Source organism: Oncorhynchus kisutch, linkage group LG2, assembly GCF_002021735.2.
Source record: "Oncorhynchus kisutch isolate 150728-3 linkage group LG2, Okis_V2, whole genome shotgun sequence".
NCBI lineage: Eukaryota > Metazoa > Chordata > Actinopteri > Salmoniformes > Salmonidae > Oncorhynchus > Oncorhynchus kisutch.
In genome coordinates this window covers 55,228,116-55,240,259 of record NC_034175.2, presented here as the reverse complement: position 1 = coordinate 55,240,259, position 12,144 = coordinate 55,228,116, and the positions used below count along the sequence as shown (strand labels likewise).

Genomic DNA, 12,144 nt, shown 5'->3' with positions numbered 1-12,144 from the left:
GAACACCTGCTTTGAACAGGGTATGGTAGTAGGTGCCAGGCGCACCGGTTTGCCAGGTGTAAGCTCACTCCACTGCTAGCTTGAAATGTCACGGATGGAGCTAGCTAATTAGATGTTTTTCAATAGCTCAAATGGTTGGTACGTTGTCAAGGAGGGCAGTCACGTGTGCTAGCAAGGATCAAGAGGAAGCGGTACTCCCTAAGCAAGCAGAGTGTCTATAATACTCAGTCACTAGATTGCATTTAATTTATTTTCTTACCAAGAATACATTTAGTCTAAAGCTCTCTCTCTCTCTCTCTCTCACACACACACACACACACAACTTCCTCCCATCGGCTTTATGAAAATCCTAATATCCTGATCTGCTCTACAAATCAAACACTTTCAAGCATCTCTCTCATTTTCCCTCTGATTGGGCCTACCTATTGAAAGCTGTGTTTTTCCTCGGAGTGATTGAAGAGTGTGTGTGTTAAGGTTACTCCCCCAGAGACTCTCAGCTTGTTCTTGTTTAGTCTCTCCTTAACTCTCATTAACACCCATCTCACAACAATGTCCACAAATACCTTCACACAGCACTCTCCCTAAACAGTGTATACTACACATTGTAATACTTTGGTTGTAAACTGGTTTTACAAGGTGAACACTCTGTTACAAAGTAAAGAGTTTTTTTTTGTGTGTGTGTGTGTGTGTGTGTGTGTCTGTGTGTCTGTGTGCCTGTGTGTCTGTGTGCCTGTGTGTCTGTGTGTCTGTGTGCCTGTGCCTGTGTGTCTGTGTGCCTGTGTGTCTGTGTATGCCCCCGCGTGTGTGATTGCAGTCCATGATGTGAGACTAAGACCCGTTGTGTGAGAAACGAGCCTGATTGCATGGTTCATTTGTTCTCCTTCTAGAGCCAAGCCGAGGCGCACTACAAAGGCAGTAAACATGCCAAGAAGCTCAAAGCACAGGAGAACACTAAGAATAAGCCGCCCAAGAGTTCCCCGCCTCCTCCTACTCTTCCTCCTTCCCTGGACAGTGCAATGAAAATCACCACCACCACCTCACCCAACTCTGTCATGGCAAGCAACTCTGACAAATCAGGTATATGGAAACTTTTGGTCTTGTATGTCATCCATTCCTCTCCATGATTTAGTCTTGCATGTCATCCATTCCTCTCCATGCTTCAGTCTTCTATGTTATCCATTCCTCTCCATGATTTAGTCTTGCATGTCATCCATTCCTCTCCATGCTTCAGTCTTCTATGTTATCCATTCCTCTCCATGCTTCAGTCTTGTTTGTCATCCATTCCTCTCCATGCTTCAGTCTTGTATGTCATCCATTCCTCTCCATGCTTCATTCTTGTATGTCATCCATTCCTCTCCCTGCTTCATTCTTGCATGTCATCCATTCCTCTCCGTGCTTCATTCGTATGTCATCCATTCCTCTCCCTGCTTCATTCTTGCATGTCATCCATTCCTCTCCATGCTTCATTCGTATGTCATCCATTCCTCTCCATGCTTCAGTCTTGTATGTCATCCATTCCTCTCCATGCTTCAGTCTTGTTTGTCATCCATTCCTCTCCATGCTTCAGTCTTGTTTGTCATCCATTCCTCTCCATGATTCAGTCTTGTATGTCATCCATTCCTCTCCATGCTTCATTCTTGTATGTCATCCATTCCTCTCCCTGCTTCATTCTTGCATGTCATCCATTCCTCTCCGTGCTTCATTCGTATGTCATCCATTCCTCTCCCTGCTTCATTCTTGCATGTCATCCATTCCTCTCCATGCTTCATTCGTATGTCATCCATTCCTCTCCATGCTTCAGTCTTGTATGTCATCCATTCCTCTCCATGCTTCAGTCTTGTTTGTCATCCATTCCTCTCCATGCTTCAGTCTTGTTTGTCATCCATTCCTCTCCATGCTTCAGTCTTGTATGTCATCCATTCCTCTCCCTGCTTCAGTCTTGTTTGTCATCCATTCCTCTCCATGCTTCAGCCTTGTATGTCATCCATTCCTCTCCATGCTTCAGTCTTGTATGTCATCCATTCCTCTCCATGCTTCAGTCTTTTTTGTCATCCATTCCTCTCCATGCTTCAGTCTTGTATGTCATCCATTCCTCTCCATGCTTCAGTCTTGTTTGTCATCCATTCCTCTCCATGCTTCAGTCTTGTATGTCATCCATTCCTCTCCCTGCTTCAGTCTCGTTTGTCATCCATTCCTCTCCATGCTTCAGTCTTGTATGTCATCCATTCCTCTCCCTGCTTCAGTCTTGTTTGTCATCCATTCCTCTCCATGCTTCAGCCTTGTATGTCATCCATTCCTCTCCATGCTTCAGTCTTGTATGTCATCCATTCCTCTCCATGCTTCAGTCTTTTTTGTCATCCATTCCTCTCCATGCTTCAGTCTTGTATGTCATCCATTCCTCTCCATGCTTCAGTCTTGTTTGTCATCCATTCCTCTCCATGCTTCAGTCTTTTTTGTCATCCATTCCTCTCCATGCTTCAGTCTTGTATGTCATCCATTCCTCTCATGCTTCCGTTTTGTATATCATCCATGCCTCTCCATGCTTCAGTCTTGTATGTCATCCATTCCTCTCCCTGCTTCAGTCTTGTTTGTCATCCATTCCTCTCCATGGTTCAGTCTTGTTTGTCATCCATTCCTCTCCATGCTTCAGTTTTGTTTGTTAGCCATTCCTCTCCATGCTTCAGTCTTGTATGTCATCCATTCCTCTCCATGCTTCAGTCTTGTATGTCATCCATTTCTCTCATGCTTCAGTCTTGTATGTCATCCATTCCTCTCCTTGCTTCAGTCTTGTATATCATCCATTCCTCTCCATGCTTCAGTCCTGTTTGTCATCCATTCCTCTCCATGCTTCAGTCTTGTATGTCATCCATTCCTCTCCATGCTTCAGTCTTTTTTGTCATCCATTCCTCTCCATGCTTCAGTCTTGTATGTCATCCATTCCTCTCATGCTTCCGTTTTGTATATCATCCATTCCTCTCCATGCTTCAGTCTTGTATAGGGAAAAGACGATAATATTTCATGTCTAATGTATAGGTGAATATAGTCAGAATATACCAGATGTATGGTAAGCATGTTACCAACCAAGGAAGAAAAGAAAGCTTCAAATTCAAAGCAAAGTGTTGTAAAATGTACATTTGCAATTATTTCTGTTGAGTCTTGATTTTTAAAAAGTCACACTATCTGGCCTCATACCTGAGGAGAAATTTCATCCCATGGTCAAAAGTAGTGCTCTGTATCGGTGATAGGGTGCCATTTGGGACACAGACAGAAACTCGCTGCTCAGCCCTCTAATGTAGAGTTACATCTTCAGAGATTAGGTAGAAGTTCTTTAACGTACCAGCATTTACTTTACTGGAAAGGAAAAATGAACTTACTATGACTGTGATATGGGGTTATCTCAGCTAGCTATATTAAGATGAATGCACTAATTATAAGTCACTCTGGATAAGAGCGTCTGCTAGATGACTAAAATGTAAATGTAAAATATAATGAGCCAGCGATGCTACTCATTAGTATTCTTTGTCTGCATGCCATGGCACCTTATTTCCTATATACAGTGCATTCAGAAAGTATTCAGACCCCTTCCCTTTTTCCACATATTATAACATTACAGCCTTATTATTAAATTGATTAAATTCATGTTTTTCCTCATCAATCTACACACAATACCCCATAATGATAAAGCGAGAAAAATATATATACTTATTCACATAAGTATTTTGACCCTTTGCTATGAGACTCGAAATTGAGCTCAGGTGGATCCTGTTTCCATTGATCATCCTTGATATGTTTCTACAACTTTATTGGAGTCCACCTGTGGTAAATTCATGATTTGGAAAGGCACACACCTGTCTATATAAGGTCCCGCAGTTGACAGTGCATGTCATAGCAAAAACCAAGCCATGAGGTTGAAGGAATTGTCCGTAGAGCTCCGAGATAGGATTGTGTCGCAGCACAGATCTGAGGAAGGGTACCAAAAACTGTCTGCAGCATTGAAGGTCCCCAAGAACACAGTGGCCTCCATCATTCTCAAATGGAAGAAGTTTGGAACCACCAAGAATCTTCCTAGAGCTGGCCGCTGTGCAATCGGGGGAAAAGGGCCTTGGTCAGGGAGGTGACCAAGAACCCGATGCTCACTCTGATAGAGCTTCAGAGTTCCGCTGTGGAGATGGGAGAACCTTCCAGAAGGACAACCATCTCTGCAGCGCTCCACAAATCAGGCCTTTATGATCCAGTCACCAGACGGAAGCCACTCCTCGGTAAAAGGCACATGACAGCCTGCTTGGAGTTTGCCAAAAGGCACCTAAAGGACTCTCAGACCATGAGAAACAAGATTATCTGGTCTGATGAAACCAAGATTGAACTCTTTGGCCTGAATGCCAAGCGTCACTTGTGGAGGAAACCTGGCACCATCCCTACAGTGAAGCATGGTGGTGGCAGCATCATGCTATGGGGATGTTTTTCAGGGGCAGGGACTGGAAGACTAGTCAGGACCGAGGGAAGATGAATGAAGCAAAGTACAGAGAGATGCTTGATGAAAACGAGCCCCAGAGTGCTCAGGACCTCAGGCTGGGGCGAAGGTTCACCTTCCAACAGGACAACGACCCTAAGCGCGCAGCCCAGACTTAAACCCAATCAAATATCTTTGGAGAGACCTGAAAATCCAAACAAAGCTGGGACCGAGAGACTGAAAAACAGCCTCTATCTCAAGTCCATCAGACTGTTAAATAGCCGTCACTAGCACAGAGAGGCTGCTGCCTACATACAGACTTGAAACCATTGGCCACTTTTAATAAATAGAACACTTGTCATTTTAATAATGTCACTTTAATCATGTTTGCATATCTTGCATTACCCATCTCATATGTATATACTGTATTCCATACTATCTATTTCATCTTAGCCTATGCTGCTCTGACATTACTCATCTCATATGTATATACTGTATTCCATACTATCTATTTCATCTTAGCCTATGCTGCTCTGATATTGCTCATCCACATATGAATATATTCTTATTCCATTCCTTTACTTAGATTTGTGTGTAGTAGGTAGTTGTTTTGAAATTGTTCGATATTACTTGTTAGATATTCCAGCACTGTCAGAACTAGAAGCACAAGAATTTCACTATACTCGCAATAACATCTGCTAAACATGTGTGTGTGACCAATAAAATTCGATTTGATTTGATTCAGCAATGTACTGAGTAAAGGGTCTGAATACTTATGTAAATGTGATATTTCACCTTTTGTTTTGTTAAAATGTCTAAAAACCTGTTTTTGCTTTGTGATTATGGGGTATTGTGTTTCAATTTCAGAATAAGGCTGTAACCTAACAAAATGTGGAAAACGTTAAGGGGTCTGAATACTTTCTGAATGCACTGTAGTGCACTACTTTTGACGAGAGCCCTATGTAGTGCACTGCATAGGGAATAGGGTGCCATGTGGGACACAGTCTGTGTCTTTTCACACAGTGTGTGTCACAGACTATCTAGTTGGATGTCTGGGATGGTTCTCTTCTCTCTGATCGTCGCTGCCATGGTGCCATATTAATACAAGCCTCTGTTTAGACCCTCGTTGCGTCCAAATGGCACCCTATTCCTTATGTAGTTTACTACATTTCACCTGAGCCATATGGGCCTTGGTCAAAAGCAGTTCAGTACATGGGAATAGGGTACCATTTGGGATGCAGGCCCACTCTCTGTCGGGGGGGATGCTGTTGTTGACCTCACTGTGTTTCTGGCAAACAAAGAGGCTGAAGTCAGATTCAGTTTAACTAGAGAGAGTTGAAGAACTAAATCAGGGGTCGGCAACAATAGTCAATTATAGTCATATACAACATTAACAATGTCTACGCTGTATTTCTGATCAATTTGATGTTATTTTAATGGACAAAAAAATTGCTTTTCTTTAAAAAACAAGGACATTTCTAAGCGACCCCTAACTTTTGAACGGTAGTGTATACTGTATATTTTTGTTGAATTCCTGGTGTTTTTTAAATCTCTCTTAAAACTGGCAGCATCATTAAATAGTACCCGCAAAACACCAGTCTCAACGTCAACAGTGAAGAGGTGGCTCCGGTATGCTGGCCTTCTAGGCAGAGTTCCTCTGTCCAGTGTCTGTGTTCTTTTTCCCATCTTGATCTTTTCTTTTTATTGGCCAGTCTGACATAAGGCATTTTTTTTTCATCTCTGCCTAGAAGGCCAGCATCCCGGAGTCGCCTTATCACTGTTGACGCTGAGACAGGTGTTTTGCGGGTACTATTTAATTAAGCTGCCAGTTGAGGACCTGTGAGGCATCTGTTTCTCAAACTAGACATTCTAATGTACTTGTCTTCTTGCTCAGTTGTGCACCAGGGCCTCCCACTCCGTTTTCTATTCTGGTTAGAGACAGTTTGCGCTGTTTTGTGAAGGGAGTAGTACACAGCGTTGTACGAGATCTTCAGTTTCTTGGCAATTTCTCACATGGAATAGCCTTCATTTTTCAGAACAAGAATAGACTGATGAGTTTCAGAAGAAAGTTATTTGTTTCTAGCCATTTTGAGCCTGTAATCAAACCCACAAATGCTCATGCTCCAGATACTCAACTAGTCTAAAAAAAGGCCAGTTTTATTGCTTTAATCAGGACAACAGTTTTCAGCTCTGCTAACATAATTGCAAAATGGTTTTCTAATGGTCAATTAGCCTTTTAAAATGATTAACTTGGACTAGCTAACACAACGTGCCATTGGAACACAGGAGTGATGGTTGCTGATAATGGGCCTCTATACGCCTATGTAGATATTGCATTAAAAATCAATTCCAGCTACAATATTCATTTACAACATTAACAATGTCTACACTGTATTTCTGATCAATGTTGCTTTGGGATGCTAATATAACTAATCCCTCGTTAGCTTCTGCGCTGTGTCGTGGAAATTTCCTCTATTTACCAAATCATGGGAGCAAACCACAACACAAGTCAGAGTTAGTTATCAAAGTCCATCTTTAATTATATGAGCTCTATCACAACCCTGTGACTCTCAGATCAATTCAGTGTCTATCAATGAATTCTCTGAGAGCCCCTTCTACATTGCAACTGAGATCCTTTAATAGCAAAAAACACACATAGTCAGACAGCATAGACATAATAAATCGTTCAGCTTTGTATCCTTACTCAAACCCCGAAACCATAAACCAATCCTCCATATCAACAGGCATATATCAAATTGTCATTTAGATACAACCAATTCTAAATACAACCAATCCTGGACAAGCTCACGGGGAGCATAGAATGATTCCAGACACTGCCATCCTCCTCTCCCCAATGGGAAAAGTAGGGAGTGACTGGCACACAGACACAGTGGAGCAAAATATATGTTTACACATGATGACACCTTGACCTCTCCCCTCTCTGCGGCCCATGCAACTTAGTCTTGACATAGAACAGATAACTGCCAATGGACACCACTATAGTACAACAAAATAGATTCTTATGAGAAATAACTCATAAGCATATGATGAATATAAAACATCTTACCTATGTTACCAACCAATTCTGATTATTCCCCAACAGCTGTAGACCCAGTTGGACCCAGTTGGTGCAGATTAGAGGTCGACCGATTATGATTTTTCAACGCCGATACCAATACTGATTATTGGAGAATCCTAAAAAGTTGATTCTGTGATTAATCGGCCGATTTAAAAAAAGAAAATGTATTTGTAATAATGACAATTACAACAATACTGAATTAACACTTATTTTAACTTAATATAATACATCAATAAAATCAATTTAGCCTCAAATAAAGTGTTGGAGAAGAAAGTAAAAGTGCAATATGTGCCATGTAAAAAGGCTAACATTTAAGTTCCTTGCTCAGAACATGAGAACATATGAAAGCTGGTGGTTCTTTTTAACAGGAGTCTTCAATATTCCCAGGTAAGAAGTTTTAGGTTGTAGTTATTATAAGAATTATAGGACAATTTCTCTCTATACGATTTGTATTTCATATTCATACCTTTGACTATTGCATGTTCTTATAGGCACTTTAGTATTGCCAGTGTAACAATATAACTTCCGTCCCTCTCCTCGCCCCTACCTGGGCTCGAACCAGGAACATATAGAGAACAGCCACCCTAGAAGCAGCGTTACCCATCTCTCCACAAAAGCCGCGGCCCTTGCAGAGCAAGGGAAACAACCACTCCAAGTCTCAGAGCGAGTGACGTTTGAAACGCTATTAGCGCGCACCCGCTAACTAGCTAGCCATTTCACATCGGTTACACCAGCCTAATCTCTGGAGTTGATAGGCTTGAAGTCATAAACAGCTCAATGCTTGAAGCACAGCGACGAGCTGTTGGCAAAACGCACGAAAGTGCTGTTTGAATGAATGCTTACGAGCCTGCTGGTGCCTACCATCGCTCAGTCAGACTGCTCTATCAAATCATAAACTTATTTATAACATAATAACACACAGAAATACGAGCCTTAGGTCATTATTATGGTCGAATCCGGAAACTATCATCTCGAAAACAAGACGTTTATTCTTTCAGTGAAATACGGAACCGTTCCGTATTTTATCTAACGGGTGGCATCCATAAGTCTAAATATTCCTGTTACATTGCACAACCTTTAAATTAGGCGGCCCAAACTGTTGCATATAACCTGACTCTGCGTGCAATGAACGCAAGAGAAGTGACACAATTTCACCTGGTTAATATTGCCTGCTAACCTGGATTTCTTTTAGCTAAATATGCAGGTTTAAAAATATATACTTCTGTGTATTGATTTTAAGAAATGCATTGATGTTTATGGTTAGGTACAGTCGTGCAACGATTGTGCTTTTTTCGCAAATGTGCTTTTGTTAAATCATTCCCCGTTTGACGAAGTTGGCTGTCTTTGTTAGGAAGAAATAGTCTTCACAGAGTTCTCAACGAGCCAGGTTAGCAGGCAATATTAACTAAATATGCTGGTTTAAAAATATATACTTGTGTATTGATTTTAAGAAAGGCATTGATGTTTATGGTTATGTACACATTGGAGCAACACAGTCCTTTTTCGCGAATGTGCACCGCATCGATTATATGCAACGCAGGACACTAGATAAACTAGTAATATCATCAACCATGTGTAGTTAACTAGTGATTATGATTGATTGATTGTTTTTTATAAGATAAGTTTAATGCTAGCTAGCGACTTACCTTGGCTTCTTACTGCATTCGCGTAACAGGCAGTCTCCTCGTGGAGTGCAATGTAATCAGGTGGTTAGAGCGTTGGACTAGTTAACTGTAAGGTTGCAAGATTGAATCCCCGAGCTGACAAGGTAAACATCTGTCATTCTGCCCCTGAACAAGGCAGATAACCCACCATTCCTAGGCCGTCATTGAAAATAAGAATGTGTTCTTAACTGACTTGCCTAGTTAAATAAAGGATGAATAAAGGTGTAAAAAAGTATAAATAAATTGGCCAAATCGGTGTCCAAAAATACAGATTTCCGATTGTTATGAAAACTTGTAAACGGCCCCAATTAATCGGCCATTCCAATTAATCGGTCGCCCTCTAGTGCAGATAGACATTTTGACCCAAAAGTATTTGATAACCTTATCTTAGGATATTTGATGTTAAGTTTACAAACTGGCTTCAAAGAGTACATAGAAGACTTTTAGTGGAAATCAGACTTAATGAAGATAGGCTTAATGAAGCTAGGCTTACTGAAGTTTCAAACAAATATAGACCAGTGTAGTAACGTGTAGCTTTTAGATGTCATTGAGTCAGCCATTGTAAAGTGCACACTATTCTCAGAAGAGGAATGCAGAATGACATTCATAGAAAGCTACGTGCAGGGTTCCTAATGCAGGGTGTTGGATCATGGGTTTGGAGGGTGGGTGTGGCGTGTGGGAAGAGGTGTAAGGGTGTCATGGTAGAAGGGTGGAGGGATCGTGTGGGGGTGTGGGTGTTGGTTCAGGCAGCCTTGCCCTGTCCTCCAACATAGTTATGAGTGGGTGGGTGGGTGGGGGGTGGGCGGGGTGACTAGGCTCTGTAACATAGACACAGGGACACATGGACACACACACACGACACAGATAGGGGTACAGAAAACACTGCCCAAAAGCTCAGTCCTGCTTCTACTGCTTCTGAGCTGCTGCTGTGTGAAAAGGAACTCTCCCTCCTCCAGGGATCAGACTCTTACACAATGCACCAAAATGAAAATATGCAGAAATGTGTCACTAAAAGTTGTAATATTCCATAGCGCTCCCGGACTAACTGTCAGATGTTGTGTGTCTCTCTCTACCCCCCCCCCCCCTCCCTCCCTCCCTCTTTCTTGATCTCAGAGCAAACCACTGTGCCTCCCAGTGAGGCGGATAAAACCTTTGCTTCTCCAAATGATTTCGTCCCCATCATCTCCACCTCCTCCTCCCTGGCAGCATCAATGGCCATGTCTGTCCACAGCCCCTGTAATCCCGTCCTGTGTGATCCCACGCCTGCCAGCCCCCCATCAGCTATGCCAGCACAACTACAGGGGCATGTTCTAAAGACTAGCAGCAGTGGCGGCAGCAGCACCAAGCCTGGGCTCGTGTCCCCCACCACTGCTGCTGCTACAGCAACTCAGCCCACGCCAGAGTCGGAGGAGGAAAAAGCCAAAAAGCTCCTGTATTGTTCGCTGTGCAAAGTGGCCGTCAACTCTCTGTCGCAGCTGGAGGCCCACAACATAGGTGTGTTCCAGCATCTGTTTCTATTTCATCACCGCCGGGTTAACGTTAGTGTTACTCCCTCTGAGGAGGGTGTGTGTGGTTCTGTGTGTGTGTGGTTCTGTGTGTGTGTATTTTAAGGTTACTCCCCCGAAGACTTTCAGCTTGTTCTTGTTTAGTCTCTCCTTAAATCTCATTAACACCCATCTCACAACAATGTCCACAAATACCTTCACACAGCACTCTCCCTAAACAGTGTATACTACACATTGTAATAATTTGGTTGTAAACTGGTTTTCTAAGGTCAACACTCTGTTACAAAGTAAAGAGGTTTTTGTCATGAAGATATCAAGACGTCATGGGAAATATGTCATATTTTGGTTGTTAAAAAGACAACAAAACGTTTACAGAACATATTTATACAACGAGTATACAACTTGACCACAACATCACAATAGACGCCATATTGACCTTATTGTAAAAAAAAAAAGCATAATTGCTTTGAAAGCAGAAGGGCACAATATGTCAGATGTTTGTTATGTAAGCTAACATTGACATGTACGTTGTTATGTAGTTATAGCGAGGTCAGTAAAAAAAAATGTTGGAACTCAAACTGACCAATATGAATTTTGGATCTGAAAACAAAAGCTGGTTTACTTTTAATCCTAACAAATTAGATGTTGTTCTTTTTATGTTTTACCTGGTTATTTTCACTGCTCAGTGTACTAAATGATGTTTTTGCCATTTATTTTGTCCCCTGAAGGTTCCAAGCACAAAACTATGCTTGAGGCGAGAAACGGAGCAGGTCCAATTAAGGCCTATCCCAGACCAGGCTCGAAGCTCAAAGTACAGGCCACCAACGTGCTAAAAGGTTCCGGACTACAGAACAAAACGTTCCATTGTGAGATCTGTGATGTCCACGTCAACTCAGAAATACAGCTCAAACAGGTAGTCTCTCATGACAGGCATTTGTATACCGTGCTTGTTGTCTTGTTACAGCTTGAAGGGACCTTACAAGCGTGTTAATATTGGCTCAACATAATGTGTCCCAAATGGCACCCTTTAACCTTCCTAGTGTACTGCTTTTGACTGGGGCCCATGGGATTCAGACATGGTAACATCACTGATTTTAGTTGTTATATTTTCTTAGCACATCTCCAGCAGAAGGCACAAGGACAGAGTAGCTGGGAAACCGATGAAGCCCAAATACAGCCCTTACAACAAACAACAACGCAGCTCCACAGTCCTGGCCGTATGTATCATCTATGTTCCTAGTCAAAGCCTCGCAGGAATTGTTGCTTAGACTTCAGGGATTAATAGTTAATACATTTATTGGCAGTTTCTTAAAACTGTTTAGGAATATTTATGCATCAGTGGGTTTAAAGACGCTTCGTGCTCATGGAAAATAATAGCTTGTTTTTTTTGTAGCTAATCAATAAGAATAATTGCTTTATAAATAGATTTGCTCCCTCATTAAACCT

General features: G+C 41.9%; 1 protein-coding gene across 2 annotated transcripts in view; it reads left to right on the top strand.

Moving 5' to 3' along the window:
- LOC109868385 (zinc finger protein 385B) overlaps nucleotides 1-12,144 on the top strand; it is a 126,061-nt gene that overhangs the window by 111,245 nt on the left and 2,672 nt on the right. For both annotated transcript variants that reach the window (XM_031797785.1, XM_020457908.2), the window contains 4 exons: nucleotides 888-1,077; nucleotides 10,307-10,687; nucleotides 11,427-11,611; nucleotides 11,814-11,915. In XM_031797785.1, the coding sequence (XP_031653645.1) occupies nucleotides 888-1,077; nucleotides 10,307-10,687; nucleotides 11,427-11,611; nucleotides 11,814-11,915 (858 nt within the window). The remainder of the gene's footprint in view (nucleotides 1-887; nucleotides 1,078-10,306; nucleotides 10,688-11,426; nucleotides 11,612-11,813; nucleotides 11,916-12,144) is intronic.